Source organism: Leptosomus discolor, chromosome 3 (genome assembly GCF_034619465.1).
Source record: "Leptosomus discolor isolate bLepDis1 chromosome 3, bLepDis1.hap2, whole genome shotgun sequence".
In the NCBI taxonomy this organism is placed as follows: Eukaryota; Metazoa; Chordata; class Aves; order Leptosomiformes; family Leptosomidae; genus Leptosomus; species Leptosomus discolor.
This window is the reverse complement of record NC_141393.1, coordinates 28,360,792-28,379,755: the sequence shown is the minus strand read 5'-3', so window position 1 is coordinate 28,379,755 and position 18,964 is coordinate 28,360,792. Positions and strand designations below refer to the sequence as shown.

Below are 18,964 nucleotides of genomic sequence, written 5' to 3'. Positions count from 1 at the left end.
CAGCAGTAAGGAGGAGAAAATTATGTAGACTCACTGCAAGGCTGTAGAAAGGGTGAAAATGAAAAGATGAAAGGGGACCTCATCACTGTTGTGATAACATCATGCTTTGATTCCTTTAAAAAGTATTCACAATTTTTGTTCGTAACTTAATCAAGATTTGACCATAGGTTAATGAATAGCTTCATAATTTTATTGACCCTGAACTTCTGTCCATTCATGCATTTACATAGTAAACTCCTTATTGTAAACTATAGGTTGCTGTCTGATAAGTACAATGATGGTTTGATCTTTGTCAAAAGGCATAGGAAATGCTGAAATGATAACTACAGTAAATATATTGATGATGAGGAAAGGCATTCCAAAATGCATAGCCACAGCTGCACTTTGTTTGAATTAAATGTGCTTTTTTTCACACTGGTATTATCTCAGATTTCTCCTAGAGTGCAATCTCATTGCAGCAGACGTTTATTTAAGTTTCTAAAATCCACCTGTCAGATGACTGACAGCATAAGAAGATGAATGACAGCCACTAGGACAAATGTCCTGGCTAGTCTCCAGAGTGACACGGCTGTCTGCTGTACAGTCTATACATTTTCAAACAGTCTGCAATCCTGTCAGTGATTTGGTTTTCTCACAATACAACTTCCTGATTTATAAGTAGCATGATTATTAACTCTTTTGCTATAACTTTTAAACCCATAGGGCAAGGCTAGGACTAGCCCTAAAACATCTGCACTAAAGAACTTTCATTGTAAATAGAAACCGAAAAGACAACAAAATTTGCTCATCACCGACTACACAATATACACAGTTCTGGAGACTCAGTCAGTACAGCCAGTAAGAGAAGCACTGGATAGATTACTTATTCCTTTTATTCATCACCACTTCTGTAGAATCTTGTTAGACTGTTATAGCAGAACACCAAAGAGGCAAAAGAAACTCCTTCCCAATTTCTTTAGGTCCTCACAAATTTCTTGTCTGTCTTCTCTGCTAGTCCCATAGCCACCTATATCAATGACTCCCAGGTTTACCCAAGAGAGGGTACCTAGTGCTCCTGTCATGCACTGTTCAGTGCATGTTCTTGCAGCTCCTGGGCAATGGCCACCTGGAAAACCATTAACTACACTGGTAAAAACAGAATCGATCTTCCAACTTCACGGGAAGTTTCTGCTGTAACTCCAAGCAGCTCTCCCGCATACAGTCAGTCTATGCAGATGGTCAGACTCTTCATAAAGTGTTGGGGTTACAAGCAGGTCAACTTTTCACAGCATTATTTAGACACTAGCTATGCAGAAAACAGCACCTGGAAATGGATGTCTTATTGCTTACCCCTGCACTGTCCATCTTCAATCATAGTTATATAGTGATTTATGAAATAGCAAAAAACAGAGTAGCCCCATGAATACCAGAAGTCCTACCAGCCCTTGTTACTGATTGATACCGATGTCTGGAAAGGTGCAAGCCCAAGGGCTTTTTCCCATGGAGTTCAGTGTTTAATAAGGCATAAATTCCAGCTGAAGATTTCCCTCTGTTGAAGCACTCATAAGATGCACTTGTAGGATCTCTCCTTCTTTTAAATGATTATTTGTATGTCTTGCAGGAACTTAGCTATTTTAAGCCTGCCTCTCTGTCAGCTGTGGTTGACCCTGGTTATCAGTTTCAGTATTATCCTCATTTCCGTTGGAAAACAGAAGAAACTTTTGTTTCTTCTTCACATTTTTATTCTGACCGAAGATTCCTCTCCTTAAACTTTGTTATCTGTCTTGCCTACAAGAATACTAAAATACAGGAGCAGGTGAGGTAGTAACAGACTCTCCCCCTTTGATACAACATCTGTTGGTGATGATGGCCTGGGCTGAAGTCTTTAAACAACACAGGCTGCCATGTCAACAGCCACAGGACACCTCACAGTGGAGCGTACTGATCAATGGCTGGCTTGTAACATTGTACTGGATACAGAACTGTCTTTTTTTTTTTTTTTTTTTTTCTTTCCCCAGTTCCCACGTCATCCTGAAACCTGAGCTGGATGGTAGCTCTGAGGTTATTCCATTTCCCACTCTGATCCAGCCTTCTCCTAAATCACCATGGTTTACTATTTTTTCAACTCTGTTGCACCACATGCCCTTTTCCGTGTTTGTTCCTACATACAGCTTCTATGTTGGCATAGATCTGAAAACAACTAAAATAAAACTGTTGTGTGCTACCTTACTTATTCACCAAGCTCAACAGCCCATTTTGGTTTCCCATCTCTTCTTCTCTGCCTAGAGAAATTCAGAGCTCTTTCTCTAACGAGACAACACACTGCTCAGCTCCCACTGTCTGATGCAGCAGTCCTTTTCACAGGAGGCACGTCTGTGGCAGCTGGGCCATGCAGTGTCTGACTTGAAACAAGTTTTGCAGTTGGCTACGTTTCAAGGGGGGCTTTTAACAGACAGTGAGGAAATTTCATATTGTTAAGAAATATGACAGCCACTTGGAGGTGGTAGTGAGCAAAGGCTTTAATGAAACTAACGTTTACCATCAAACTTAACTATGATTAAAAATTGAAAAGCGAGAGCTGCTGGGTGCCTATGAAATGTGCTATAAAAGCAGGTGCCATAAAACTGAGACGATATAAACTTACAGACTAATTTGATTGCTAATGCAGATGCATAGCTGTTAATGCTCTACAGTTGATACATTAGTGGCAATTGAAACAAGTCTGGCGTATTCCACTTTCAGTAAACAGAGCATGAGGTTGGCTGTAAATGGTCTGCTTAAGAGAATAGACTGAACATATGAAAAATTATTCATTACGATCATTTACAACCCACACATGTCATTTATATCATTTGACCACTCAACATAAAAGGTTTATTGTTTTTGGCAAAATAAGCTGCAAACATCCCTAATTGGGATGCAAATTTAATGCACAGTTTAGCACTGTTGACAGCTAAAAGGCTCATACGGACATTTCCATACATTTTTCCACTTAGGTTACAGATGGTGAACAGCAGATACATAGTTGAGAGCCAAGATTATTTCAAAAGTGTTTCTTATTTCTTATTTCACAATTTTTATGTGTTTGTCAATATCACAAGACTGACCTTAAGATTTTCTTTTCTGGCAAAATACACAAGTGAACAAATTAGGTTTCGTAATGAAATCAAGTATGTGAGAAATCTTGAAAAGTTACAACTGTTCAATATTTTTCACACTAACTGCAAAATAGCTTCTACCAAATTCCTTGTACAGGTTTGATAACAGCCTCTAGTACCTGCCTACTGACAGAAGAGGTTTAAGTTACAGATCACAAAGTATTGTTGAACACTTCCATTTTCCCATCACTGAAATTCAATATATGTAAACACTCGAGACGTTATGCTGGCTAGCACAAGCCAGATGAGGCTGATCTATACCCTGATACATTTAGGGTAAGATTTGCATTGATTTTAATGGGAGTTTGATCACAACTATTTGCTATAAGTACAGAACTGTCTATGGCACTGATGCCAGCTGGCCTAGAGAGTCCTATTAACTTTAGTAGCGCTATTAAGTGCTATTACCATTCAAAACAGACTGTCTGCATGAAACCTGCCTATTAGGAATGGTTCCTTGTCTGCGCTAGCTCCTAAGCTGTACCCAGGAACAGTGTTGGCTGGCCTGGGCCAAAGCTGTGCCAAGGAACTTTTAACAGCACAGATGACTGAGTTTCAGTGATGCTGCTCAATTTACTAGCACAGACGCAGCCACTGTGCAAGCCACCGTGCAAGCCACTTTGCACTGGTTGAGCACAAGGCAAACCTCTCCACTTATTTGCAGTTCATGCAGTCTAGTCCTAGGTTGATTAAATTGTCTTTTGCTTTCAATAGTATGTACAGGACAGCTGGGCCACTGGCTGACGCCACTGAAGTAATTTCTCTTTTGTTTTGTAGATGCATTTAAATCTATGTTGTAGATGTTAACAATTCTCTGTATCATAGAAAATCTGTATAAAGTGCTAATTTCTCTTAGATCATAAAGCTCTGAATCTTTCTAATTATATAATAATTGTTTCCCATTTTTTTTAATCTGGAAGACTAGGAAAGCATGATTATGCCAAATACTATTACTATTCTTCAATTGCTATGCAAGAACACTTCAGGATTTCCACAGAAGTTGCACACAAGCCTCCTTGTCCTTACTTGCATATGATTGTGAATGTTCTGCATACTGATTATAATTTTTTCATCTTTTGATCAACATAAATGTGTTTACTCCTATCTTAGTATCAAGCCAAGCTTGTGCTTTGAGTTTTTAGAATATGTGATTAAAGTACATTGTAAAGTATGCTTAAATGCAGTAAAAGAAACTTGTAGAAACTTGTGGGTTAGCTGCTCTTGAACAACTCAATTTACTGTAATGATCTGCAAATAAGAAGTAGAGCTTTTCTCCATTTACACAATGTTGCCAACAAAAATACTAGGCTACTCAGAAGTGCAGGAAATAAAAGAGGTGTTACTTCATCTGGGAGAAAAAGCTGGTCCCTTTTGATGTAAATTGCAGCTTCTTATATGAATATCACTACATATTACACCTGTGACTGGTTAACTGTCATCATCTAAAAATCACATTAGTGAAAACACAGTTCAGTAAGTAATGTACTGGAGTCATTAATAAACCACTAGCTTTTGCTCACACAGTCATTTAGAAAGTTGCCACTATTACTACATTTTCATTAGTAAAATTTCCCTTTGTTGTAAAGGGAAATGTTTCCTTTGTTATGTAAATGAATATAAGACTACCAAATGAAATTGCTTCAAGTGAAATTACAGCTGTAAAGTTCTCTTTTTTCTAAACTGACAAACTACATAAAGCCCCTGTGCATGACCCTGTAAGTCCTGTTTTGGGCTGGCTCCCTCTCACATGGGTAAACCTGCCCTGCCATCTTTCAACAACTAGGCTGAACTCACTTTTGAGTAAACAGGCCCGGTGCATGGCTAGAATACCCTGTGTACACAGCTCTGCCACCTCCTCACGCTTAGTCCCTTACTTGGTGAATACTGAAAGAAGTTATAGAAACTGATTTTTCTTTTCTAAGCCAGTTTACCACAAAACAGTGCATACATACCTGACATAAGTATAACATACCTGTATCCTGATTTCTACCTTTTACATTGTTACCATGGCATAAAGAGAAATTAATAAAAATGAGAATTCAAACATGACTACTTTATTTATGCTCAGCTTTGCTTAAAAAGTGAGAAGTAAAAATCCTTGGTTTGCTTCCGTTAAAATGCTATAGATTTCTGCAAAACAGAGAGCTAAGTTAGTCACTGTTTCTTACTAAATACCGCAGTTTTGCACAGAAAAATACAATGTAAATTAAATTGCCAAACCTCTTATCTGGTTGTCTATTGCATTGTACAAAGAACTTACTTTATTGACTGGAAGAATGTTTTTCACATTGAAGTAGAATCCGAAGTAAACCATATTAAAAACTCCGTGACGGCCCAGTGTTGCAGTGAGACCTTTGTTGAGTCCTTGGAAGCCCAGACCATCAGTTTTAATGATCTGCCGAGCTTGAACAAAGCTAGATGGTTGCTACACAAGTTAAACAAAAGAAGGAAGAGATCATCTTTACAAAAAGAAACAATAACCATAGCATCATTTCAACCCTGTTGACATACATAGCCTTGCCAATTCTTGCCGTTTTAGCTTAAGTCTCACCATACTGGTTATTTTCTCTTTCCTATGATCATGTAAAAATCACAACTTTAAAAAAATGTTTCCTCATTTTACTGATTGCAGAAAAAAGATGAAATCATGACTTGAGTACTGTAAAAGTAAGGATCCCTAAAGCAAAGGAAAAGGTCTTAAAATAATGATTTTTTAAAAAACAGATTTTAGAGAGCAACATGTGGCTTTGAATGTGTGAATTTAGCAATAGTCTTTTTATCATTGATGCATGATGTTAAGATTACGACAGATGAAACCCTTACACAACTAGAGTATGTAGCAACTATTCTGGACAATTACAAGAAGGTAAAAACAGCTTCTCTAGTGAAAACCATGGCACAGGAACATGCATGGTGAAGTGATGAAAGGGACAGAACTAGAACAGGAAAATTTTGAGCCATTATGGCTATGGAAGCAAGTCCTTGGGAGCCACAAAGTAGAGCAGCAGGGGAGCCTGTAAATATTTATGTTGAAGATCAGTTTGGCAGTTTCCAGATTAAATGTTAGAATAGTGTTGAAAGGGTGACAAAAGGCATATATATTGTCTGGGAAGCCTTCTGGATCCTCTGAGGGTCTTCATGTTGTTAAGAATGCAAACCACGGCTTTAAGACACTGACTTTTGAAGGAGTTATTTGGTACACAGCATTTTTAAAAAACAGATCACATGTTAAACTTTCTTCTTCTAGTGTTGAAAATCTTGAAAAGAAAGTGGCGTTTGGTTTTGGTTTTTTCCTTAAGCATCCAGCCGGAAATCCTGTTTTGCCCTCTTAATGAATTATTTGACTTAAAAACCAGAACACCCATTTAAATGCCAAGGTACAGACTCAGGAAATTGACTTTAGAAATCCTGTTTTGAAAATAATGCCCAAAAGGCATAGAATTCATTTCAGTCGGCCAACTTCCACTTAATGAAAGGCGGAAAGGAAGAAACTTCCTCAGAATCCACTTATACAATAATCAGTTTCTCAGACAGGATCTGCTTGACTATACACACATTTGATCTATTTTCCAATATAATGCGATACCCAGAATCAGGTGTTCCCCTTCTGAACATTTTAGATTTATTTTTAGCAGAATTATAGAAAAGTTCGTTTCAAAAAGTTGTTGACTTCAGTTTGGCTTTCTCCAAAGCATAAAGCCAGCTCTGGGTAACCAAATATTTAATTAGAAAGGCAAAACATGACTTCCACTAGGAGGCTCAAACATGAAAATATAGAAGAATTTTGACTACAACGCTGTGAACACTGCTAATTTCAATACACTTATTTGTTTAATAGCTTTCCATTTCAAAATACCGTTGTGGTAGATCAACAGCATCAGCCAAATGATGCCTGTTATATCTGACACAGCATATGACTGCTTATTTAGGTGACTGACAAGTTTAGTCTTTAATACTAAATTTCATTATGTTTTTTCATATTCGGTAACTAATATTATACTGTTAATGCTCTGCATACCTTTTACTATAGTTCACTTTTCTAACTATCCCCAGGGATTCAAATCGCAATCTATTCTAAAATGGAGATACCCAACATGGAGTATGGTTCAGATACTAGCAATAACATCCTTTCTTATGCACAAAAAATGAAGATCAGATATTTAAAAAATAACTAGTGGTCCTGAATAAAGTGATTTAAGCTGAACACAGCAGCTTTCAATAGTAAGGTATCCCTTGCTCTCATCCTGAATACGAATTTACTAATGACTCAGCGGGAAAGCCTGACACTTGCTGAACACCTGAGATGGGATTAATCAGTCCAAATGTAGATACCTGCAATGTCTATAGTCACATCAGAGCTTCTTATAAAGACTCCCTTTTTCAGTCCTTTAGCAATAAAGAGGGCTCACTTAGACATGACTTCATCCAAATTAGGCATCTAAAATGTCAGCTGATTGAGCCATAGAAGGTCTGTGTTTCATCACTGATGATGGAAGGACCTTAGGATGACTAATTCAGGTGGAGGAATTTATTGTATAAACATTTGGAGTTAATTTACTTCACACAACTGTTGACTTATACTTAATAGAGACCTAGGCAGTGGAATCTGGAGTCAGATTCTTATCATCATAAAGCAGAAACTTATTTGTTTAATTAAACACAACTCTTAGGTCAGGTGAGAAGATATTTATTACCACACCAGCATCTATAGCCAGTGAGTTATCCATGGCTACAAGGAAAAGAAAAAAAGAAAAGAAAAGAAAATCAAACAACAAGGTGTTGGGCCTTCTAGCAGTTTACCTGAGCAAAAAGTCACCATTAATTTTACCTGTAGCAATCCACATTACAAAAGTGCCAATATGTGATTTATAGTGGCCTTCCTCTTTAAACCTATCAACTCTTGAAAGACAATCTGGTACCACAGAATAATTCAGCTGTCACTGTAGTGTGTGAATATTTGCTTTGGGGGTGTGCAGGAGTCTGGGTGTGGATGTATGCGTTTATGCTCTTCCTTGTTCCTTTTAAACAAGATATATTTATTATTTCAATACAAGAGTCAAAGAAATATGTGAACTGTATTAGGTTTCATCGTATAGTATGAAAGCTGCACAATGGGATAGGTACATACTTAAACCTTTTAGAAAAACAGTGCATGGTAATGAAATGAACGTACCGTTGCCTTACGCTGTATGATATAACATGCGCATACTTCTCCCAATAGGCTTGAGTTTACATGTTTTAGTATGGAATGTTCTCTTCCTTATTCTTAATAAGAACTTGAGATTGTGGTAATGAAGTCACTGGAGTTTTCCTGATTTACAGCAAAATGTGAGATTCTAACACTTTTTTAAAAAGATGCGTTAAAAATTCGTATGTCTGTGATTTAACTATCTTTGTGATTTAAGAACTTCAGTCCCTTGAATTTTTTCATTAGGGCAAATAGTCACATTTATTTATATTTTACGTGTAAACCAGGTTCCTAGTGGAGTCCCAATAGCATTCTTTTACAATTATATTTGTGTGATAATATACTACTATTTGTATTTTCTGAAAATTTGCATTTAAATTAAATTCAAAGAGTAGTCACCTAAACCAAAACAATTCAGAATGCATTTGAACAGCTACACTGCAATGATTGGAGTATTCTGAACATCACCAAGGAAGGGATGCTGTAATTAAAGTAAATAATTGTGTAAGATTTACTAACTGAAACACCCCAGACTTTGTTATAAAGTTCGCAACACGGAAAAAAATCAAAATGCGTGAAGTGAAAAGATATATTGGTCTCTCACAACTTTACAGGAACTAGTTTGCTCAAAATATAATACTAGTGTATTTACATTCAAAACCAGATGTTTTATTAAGATAGGTTAATTGTATCTTCAGAGCTGTGAGGCAGAAAGATCCAGAATACCCAGTTTACTACTTCGGGCGCAGTAATAGTCCATAATTTTTTCATATCACTTTCCTGAAAGAAAGATCCTCTCATACATGGCTTTCTTCCATTTTCAGTCTCTCTCCTTCCAGGACCCTTTTACTCCTGTACCGTATTAGCTCTCTGTTTCAGTGGCTTTGCTGCCCATGGCTAAAAAAGGTCTAGGCTGGAGACTTGAAGCAACCAAACATCTCTTTTGCACGCATTGAGAATAGAACAGAAATTTAAGAAATGTTTTAAAATTTGTTCTGGAAGAGAATGCTTCTCTGGATGAGTGAGGGAGTAGGTACCAGCTCATCTATGACATTTGGAAACCAGTGGCAATATTTTGCCAGAGTGTACCTGAGGAGACTGGCCTAAAGAGATTATGTAAATGGCCAGGTGACAAATCCCTTTACTGTGCACACCCCAAAAGGGTTCAATTTGTGCAGATGAGTGCAACGAGGCTTGCAGGTATTAACTTAGTCAAAACTTAATAGAACATGCAAAAATCATGCCTCAGCAGGGATTCAGCCAAACTTAAGTGCCATGCTTAAGTGATTTGGCACTTCTACCATGGTACAGCTAATTTCTCAAAACATTTTGGAAGAGCTGATTTGACAATTGTTAGTCTTAGTCACTGAGAAAAGAAAGAAGAAACTGTGTGACTGCCCTCCTTCACGTTAGCCTGGATCATTTTTCTACATTAAAATTAATTGAAGATGGTGCATTCCTGGGAACACTTGATTCTGATGAATCAGTGTTTTCAAGTTTAATCTTTTTCCCCTTTCTGCAGTACCCAGAACTGTGGACAAAGTCAGTTTTGCACACTGACTTCTTTAAATGAAATACTATTTGGATAATAAAACTCTGAAGTGAAACGGAAATTTAAACAAACAGTGTGCTTTATTATATAACGATTTCCTGGTTTGTGCTTATAAATATGAAGACTCATAAATAATTTAATCTAAGACTCTTAAATCTAGCAGCTACATTTTAAACATAAAATACCCCAGCTGGACCCTGTCTAGGGCATGGGGCCGCGGTGTTTCATGCTAACCTTTGGTGCTCACTCAGTCTGGAGCCTGATGAGGTAAATGCACTGTATACAAGCAGCTCAGGTTCTTCTGGATTACAATTCCTCACAGTGCTGAGCTGCTGGCTACTCTGGAGGGATGAAGGTGCACTTCAGGCACCTTCAATATTTATTGAAGAATATTTACAATGGAGGTGCTGACACCACTGACAATACTGTATGCATCTCTGAATATCTGAAGGCGTCATCTCTTGAGTGTCTTCTCTTTTTTTCCACTTCTGTTAAGCTTGTGGAAAAATCATTTGCATCAACCCAATACATTACAGACATTCTGCTGTAAATATGAACTTTGAAGTACATTATGCCTAATAAAGCAGAAAAAGAAGAATGGAGCAATTCTCATACCTCTGTGAAGGCATTCCGATTTGTCTGTAAGGTAACCTTTACTACTTCAAAAGGGTTAACCACAACTGCCTCTGTCAACCCAGATCCCAAGCCAGCAACTGCAAATACCTAGGAAAGTTAAAATTAAAGTTAAAAATTAAGGAGTAAAATTTTCCATACATCAGATTATGAAACTGAATGATACAATGCAAACTGCAAGATTACAGTAATGCAGCAGTATCCTATTACTAAACAAATTTAGTCTTTGATTAGATGCTGACAATTCATGAAGTAAGTATGACAATATCCATAAAACACATTCCAAAAATACAAAATAAAATGTCATAGCACTGTCAATGAATTCTCATTTCGTCTGGAAGAAAAATTGTGGTACGAATTTATTATGAAAACATGGAAAAACAATGCCTTCATGTTATCTTTAGGAGGAGTCTGAGTAAAAACACAAATACAAAGGCACTTATGCAGCCCTGGAAAAAATAAAACCTCTGCACTGGGCACTAAGCATATAACACTAACATATTAGGTTAAAAATAAAAGAAATGTAAGAAATTAAAATACCACGGTACTTAAGCAAATGGCACAAGTAGAAGAAAAGTTCTCCTAAGTGAATATCAGTCCTGGTTTATATGGAAAGGAGTGGCACATACGGAAATGTCAGCATTCACTGCAAGGATGAATTAACTCCATTTATTTAGAAGCTGATGATACCTCAGAGCCATAGATATGAAGATATTCACTGTTTTGCTTTCCAACACAACACAGCATTTAAAAATACCTTAATTTGTTTGTAACAGAAAAATAATATTGAAATATTTAGGTCCATTGAGAAAATTCAGATGATTTAATTTTAGTGATCACTTTACACATTTATTGCTTCCATTTAACATCTCCAAACTTTCTAGGGGCTGAAAAGAGTCCTAGGACCAAAACCCAATATACCAAGTGCATTTTTTGAAATTCAAGGAAACCAATGGTAAGGAAAAAACAATTGTGAGGAAAATCTTATTCAATACAGAGGGATTTGAGCAGGGACTCTTGAGAGCTCAAGAAAGAGAAGATTGGTAAGTTAGAAGGGTAGTGGCAATCTCTAGCCTTACTGCCTTTGGAAAAGACCAACAAATCTGTTTTTCCAATATGAGGCAGGAATATAACCTATTGCTTTAATCATCAGACATGAGACTGATGACAGCAGGAAGATGGTGCTAATGTATGCATCTCTCTTAGCAAAAAATGTTGTCTTGTTATGAGGGCTGTTGTCTTGATATGAGGGCTGTTGAGGCACCTAGAAGCATTCTGCAGAGTTCAGACCAGAATCCCTCTCAGTCTTCTTTTTCCTTCACTACCATGGCCACCTTACGGGAAAAAATGCCTCTATGGTAACAGTACTGCACCAAAAATGTCAGGGGTGTCTGATGGTTGCTGCATCTGCTATATGAATCAGAGCAGCTTTTGGTCAGCTATTGCATGTTTACAAGTTTCTGGTATATTTTCCTCCAAAAAAAGTGCTGATGTACCATGAAACCCTAAAGTCTGTTCTTTCTGCTTGCTAAAGAACAAATATCAGCCTCTCTATTTACTTCTAAGGATGAGAAGAGCCTGCTGAAAAATACAAGATAAAATATGTGATACTGTAAACAGCTATAGGGTCAGTGGAATAATTAAGAGGAAGGGGAAACTTGCTTTAAACTAGTTAGTATGATTCCATGACTGTCCACTCACTGCAATGGAAGGCAGCTGTAAATTGAAGCAATACTGTTTGAAAAAGACCTGAAATAACCAAAACCTTCACAGCATAACCATAAAAATATCAATTGTTTCCCACAGTTGTGATGCCATTATTGTGAAAAACAGATATTTACTATTACTTACATTCTTACACCACAGAAAGCAGTAACTCGTATAAAAAGTATTTTATTCCAAATGGTACAATAGCAGAATTAAGCTCTATATGTGAGAATGCAGACAACACATGCAAGCTACATCTTAGCATTAAAACATTTTTGTCTATGCGTTATGTCCTATATTTTGTTTTTAAAACAGTTATATTCTTGAGATTAAATCCTACTCCACTGATGTAGAAGAGAGTTTTGCCATTAACTTCAAAGGAGCTAACAGTTTCTTATCAATAGTTTATGGTTCTATTACAAAGCCTTTAGAATAAGACTGAGGTCTATATTTTTGTTCTAGTGGCATCGTGCCTTGCAGAATAGCACTTTGAGATTGAGGTATCAAACTAGTCACATGAATAAATAAATATTGATAATGTCAAAACTTTTTTTTGTTATTTTGCAAGAGTGAAGAACGACAAGCTGCATGCAGACTCTTCCGTGGTGAACGTCGCTATCCATGTTAAAAACTGTTATGTCATTGTAGGGAATTATTTTGAAGACATTTGATACAAAAACTAAAGTAACTATAATTTTGATAAATTCTGTTATCAGTATTTTCAAGGGATAAGTCTGTTCTGAAAAACTGTTGGTTGAACTGACCCCATTATTTTTGAGCCCCTTCTATGGGATGAAACAGATGGGACTGTTTAGTATATATGTATTAAATTAGAACATGAAGTTCTGTATCCATACATACCAGTCCTGGTGGTAATGATGCATATCCTAGTAGCTTCTTGTATTGTTCGAAGGTGAAAAACTGTAAATAAAAGTTAGACTGAAATTGTGTTGGAAAAAAGTGATGAGTTATTGATGCAAATTAGTAAAACCAAACTAGAATAGAGCTTCACTACCTGGTACCCTGAGTAGCTGTGTGCAGTCTTGCAAAATAAACATAAGCCATTTTTGTTTCACACTCTCTGTAGCAGTGTTAGAGTGCAATAGTATACAATTAGGCTTCAGAACTGGTCTTACTAGTGTATCATGCGTAATAGCAGCATAAATGTCATTAAAGTAATGTTTTATGTAGGAGTTCACTTGCAACACATAGTTTGTGGTTTTAATTTATAAACTTTTCTTCTAGCATTGACCTTTCATATACTGGTATAAATGTAGTAGCAGGTACTGTAATTTCTCCCAAGAAATCACCCTTACATCTTTAATATGAGATACTGCAATCCCTTCCACATTTCTCAGATACTAGTCTCATCAGAGAGATGTAGCTGCAGATTTTGAAGATGGAAAGTCTGTAGGTTTTTATAATCTTTTACTGTTAACAGACACATTTCTTTTAGTTTTTGCTCTTTACAAACAAACAAATCTTTGACCCAATTGTTTGCTTTCAGTCAATGGTGCTCAGAAGTTCTGAGCATCTGCAGTTCCTTAGAGGATGAGTTTTGAAAGCTGTACTCCTGGGTGTTTGAACTTCAAGAAAGAAATGAGAAGCTTAGTTTCACCTGCACCAACATGGAGAAAGGTAACCATTTGTAAATGGTTTTCTTTGCAACCTAACATTTTTTGTGACCTAAATCCATTCATTTTCAGAATACTTTTTGTGAAATCTTCTAAAAATGAAAGCAGAACAAATTAATGGATTTGTTCTTCCAAGAAGTGTTGAGAATAACCCTGACTGTACTGAAGGCAGTAAGAAGCTTCCCACTGATGTAGGCAGACACACTTTCACTGCCTATTTACTTCTCTGTGGACACAAAGTCTCAGTCCAGAATATCAGTCCAGAGTCTCATACCCAGATATCATTCAAGGTATACTCTCAAGAAAGAGTATTTGCGACATTTTACAAATCATTGGTAAGACGCCATCTGAAATGCAGCACTCAATCCTGGCCACCTTTGTTCAAAAAAAATGAACTCAGACTACAGCATATTCAAAACAGGGTTACCAGGACCATAAGGGGAACGTAAAGATTTTTTTAAGAATGAAGACTGAAGGAGAATAAATGCTTGCCTTGTTCAGTCTAGCAAAAGCGAGGTTGCAAGAGAATGAAAAACAAGGAAAGGAAAGATATGTAACATGAAGTAATTGGTTATAAAAATAAAAAACTACTCAAAAATAGAATATGGCTTGAGATCTGACGAAGCTTTCTTACAACCAAAGGAGTGGGGTCCTGAAACAGTCTTCCAATAAGAATAATGGAGGAAAAATCTCAATCACAAATTGTAAGGGAGTGTTTAGCAAGTTTATGAAGGAGACTATAGAGCAGCAGGGGACTAGACTTGCTGACCTAAGAGGTCCTTTCTAGTCCAGTGCTTCCATGTACACCAAATATCCCCAAACCACATTGTTTCAAATTTATGTTCTGCAAATATGTTGCTGAAGCCACTGAAAAAGCACTTAAGGTTAATGACACACAGGACAGTTCTGAGAGCAGTGAAAACGATCTTCTGGCATGAGGACAGCAGAAAATCTTGCAGGTTATAAAGAATAGATATCTGAACTCCAGGTAAAACCAAAGATATTGGAGGTGTTACTCCACATAATTTTTGCACATGGAACAACACAAGGCTCCTGACTACAGCTCACTATTTGTGAGTCCTGTAATCTGTCCAAGAAGTATTCATGACTTTGCATGCAAAAGGAAAGTGGCTTTTACACAGCACATCTAGTATTATGGGACTGAACAACAAAAACCTGTCACAGCTTCACAAAGACTGCATCAGTGCAGGTGGATATCTACTAGAGCAAGAGCCATCACATCCCTGTATAGCACAAGTAAATAACTAGAACCTCTGACTTTTCTGGCTACTTTTCAAAATTGGCATTGGCAGTTTAGAGCAAGCTGATTCAAATGAAGGTGGGATTCTCTGAAAGTCTGTGCATTTCGCTCCCACACATGAGGCTGTGATCCCTCCACACAGCACCTGCCCATATATGTGCCAATCAAACTGTTTCAACATGAGAGAAAGGCAATGGGAAATGAGGTCAATAGAGACATGGGAATCATAAGAAACATACAGAAATAGAGTTTTTCAGACAAAACAGAAAGATTGGGTGACCTGTGCTGGGTCCCAGCCAAAGAAGACAAGCTCAGTCCCTCAGGGCTTAGTTACTACAGATCTATCAGAACAAAACAGCTTTTCCATAAACCATGTATACAGGAACAGGAGTAATAAGCACCACATTGTCATTTTAACTTGTTTGGAACCCTGTCAATACTATTTTTCAATCAAGATGTACTTCAAATGGAAAGGCACTAGAATTACTCCAAAACCATCAGAGAAACGGATATTAATGTGTTAATAACGCTACTGCATTTAAAGCAGGAAGGAATATGTGTACGTAACGTAAAATTAGGATGTTAAATTCTGAAAAGTGAAGGACTGATACTCTGGCCAGTGGATAGATACTTTTTTTTCAACCTCAGCAGGGATTATTATCTCATTTTGCAGAAAAGGTCGTAGAATTGGGGCCCAGATTTTAACTGCACTCCAAATCACGTACAGATTGAACACTTATCTTGCAAACATCCTGCATATAAGTTTAAAATTGTTGTATTTGCCTTGCCAATAATCATAAAAGATAGAAGTGTTTCTTAGACCATATGGCTATCTTTTTGGATAACTGAAGCTATTTTATAGGTAAAAGGAAGTCTCTGAGAAAGTGTCAATTATGGGTGAGTTACTTCACTGAACTGAATTAATTTCTTACTGTGATTAAGTTTGCTTTATTCTCTCTCCAGCATCTTTCTACTCATTGTTACCCTCCTAACCTTTAATGGAATTTCTGGTATTCCTTAATGTTTTCCATAGTGTTATAGCTCTGTAAAATCATTGTAATAAAGGCAGATATATATTACCCAGCAATTTTTTGGTCTTAAAAATGCTACCTTAAAAATCAATAGCTTCCTAGAGTCATAAATAAAATAACTACTTAGTAACTATGCTTTATATAATTTTTTGAAGAAAACAAATCAATAGCAATAAAACTCAATATAAATGTTGCTGGGTGTATCAGAGTGGTTAGTACACACACAATTTTCCCAAAAAGTATCTAGCTATATCATATGGATTTATACCATGCATGTCACCCAAAATGTATTTAAGAACACAGCATAATTTGTCTTTTTCTCTACAGTTGTATTAAGCTAATAGCTTTGTGCAAAAAAATCTCAGAATAAATGTATTTAAAACATGCATTTGTGTATATAATAACCAATATTGTCCATCTGGCAAAGATATACTTTAATTCAAGTTACATAGAAAATAGCCAAAGTACTTACCAGATGTCTCAGTAACTCTAAGGTAAAAATACATGCTTGAAACAAGATGTCTGGGAACACATGAACAATATAAATTTGCCCCAAAAGTTCATCTGTTAACCATTGTATTGGCATCATCACTTCTTTCCTCCAAGTTCAATCTAACATAAAGTTATAAACTTTGACTTTTCATCTTCCAGAAATACCAGCTTTCTTTTTAGAAGGGAAATCAAGAGAGAGAGAGAAAAGAAACAGCACGACAGACATGAGAACATAATTGTCTAGAAGTGAAACTGTATCTTCCACACTTAGCTGAATAATTGGGGCTAAATAACTTCATTTTAATAGTTTTATTTTTATTTGCAAATATCCACACCAGATAAAAACAATATTCCACTAGCACAAGTACATTTCTTCTTGTACAAAATCTCCCCTGTCCATTTTCTATACACTTTTATGAGATATAAAAGACACTATAACTAGAAGTTTTAAAAAAAGTTCATTACAAACACAAACCAAGGCTGCTGGAACCTAGAAATTGCCTGTCTATCTTTTGTGCTTTCTCAAGTCTTAAAACATTAGGCATGGATACAGTCTTCCTGTAAATCTCACTAGTCAGTTTGGCAGTGGGCAAGGGACATCTTGGGCCCCGTTAAAATGAGGAAAACTATTAGAAGAATAAAAGGTGGAGAGTAAGTTGCATGAGGCAGTGACTTTTCTGTTGGGGATGTATACAAATAAGGTTAGTGGAAATTTGAGACAAGCTGGATTCTCTTCAGGTCAAAGCACAGGTACAAACTCCACTTCGGATGTTAGAAATTGTCCTGGCATATAACATCTCAAATTGAATTGCTTCAGTATCCAGGTTCTTACTAGGACATTACTGTCCTGCCCTATTCTGTCACTGAATTCTTCTCATGCAGAATATAGCTGATGTCTCAAGGTAACTTAAAGTCCTCCTGGTGTCCTGGGAACAGCATAAAATTTAAGGGAATAGTGTAAAGAATTAAAAATTTAATTAAAAACCATGTTTAGCATTTAAATCTGATTCTCATGGTTGCAGAAACACTACTGAGCCCTCATGTAAATGCCCAAGAATTTGGTAGAAAACATTCCAGTAAGGGATCACCGGTAAGACATTTAAGGAGCTGTGAGCTTATGATGTACAATAAGAGGCTGAGAGAACTGAGTCTGTTTAACCTGGAGGCAAGAAGGCTAAGGGATCTAATTCCCGTCTTCCACCACCTAAAGGTTATGCAGAAGACAAAGTCAGACTTTCTCAGAGGTCCACAACAGAAGCACGAGAGGCAACAGACAAAAGTTGCAACAGGGGAATTTGGATTGGGTGTATGGCAAAATTCTTCACGGTGAAAGCAGTTAAACACTGGAGCAGGAGCACAGAGAGACTGCAGTCTGCATCCTTGGAGATTTTCAGAACTTGACTAGACAAGACATCCGAGAAATTGTATCTAAATGTGAAGTCAGCCCTGCTTTGAGCAGGAAGCTCACCAGATGACCTCCACAGATCCCTCCCAACTTAAATCTTTCAATGATTCTATAATTATATTGAATATTGTGGGGTTTAAGATAATTTAATCAATTTGAGTAAAAGAGAGTGACTCAATATTTTTGAATAACTCAGGTTGGTAGGAGAGAAATCAAACCTGGGTTTGTATTTTAACTAAATATATGCTGGAATATAAAAAAAAACATGATCAGATTGACTCTGACTTGTTTCAAATGGAATGAAATGGATAGACAGAGGAAACATCACAGTCCGAAGAAAATTAGTTATTAGGAATCTTCTAAATATCATCCATCTATTCTTCACTGCCACTTTGCTATTAAATAGAACTTCATTTTTCTTAGTTGTATTAAATAATTTTGAGATAGGTGACATATGTCATTTGCATCTAAAATGCCAATGTAAACAAGAAGATGACATTACCAGAACTCCTTTAGGATTCTGTTACAAGGTCACATCCTGTCACTTTAGACAAATATTATTCCTCTGTAGAGGAATTAGAATGTGAATGATTAATTGCAGACTAAGGTCCAGAATCATATGCAGCCTTTTTAGAAAGAAACAAAAAAAAAGAATGGAAAATCAAGACTTTCTGTATAATAATTTCTTTTAGACACATTTGGTGCAACCACAGGAAACTTCAAAGTTCTGAAGTAAAAGACAAAGAAACATCTGCTCATAACACAATGGATGCTTTGATAGATTTAGAACTTTAAGGTAAGGTGCTTAATTACTAGGTTTTAATTTAATAGGTTGCATGACTTAACTGAAAAAAATTGATGCATTGATGTACTTTGCCTAGGAATGTTACTAAAATGATGCTCTAAAATCAACATAAAGAATAA

General features: G+C 36.6%; 1 protein-coding gene across 1 annotated transcript in view; it reads right to left on the bottom strand.

Annotated features, from left to right (window-relative positions):
* SLC25A21 (solute carrier family 25 member 21) overlaps nucleotides 1–18,964 on the bottom strand; it is a 260,342-nt gene that overhangs the window by 8,742 nt on the left and 232,636 nt on the right. Inside the window, exons 5-7 of the mRNA XM_086462414.1 lie at nucleotides 13,079–13,138; nucleotides 10,493–10,600; nucleotides 5,398–5,562 (exon numbers count right to left, since the gene is read on the bottom strand). Of these exons, the coding sequence (XP_086318540.1) occupies nucleotides 5,398–5,562; nucleotides 10,493–10,600; nucleotides 13,079–13,138 (333 nt within the window). The remainder of the gene's footprint in view (nucleotides 1–5,397; nucleotides 5,563–10,492; nucleotides 10,601–13,078; nucleotides 13,139–18,964) is intronic.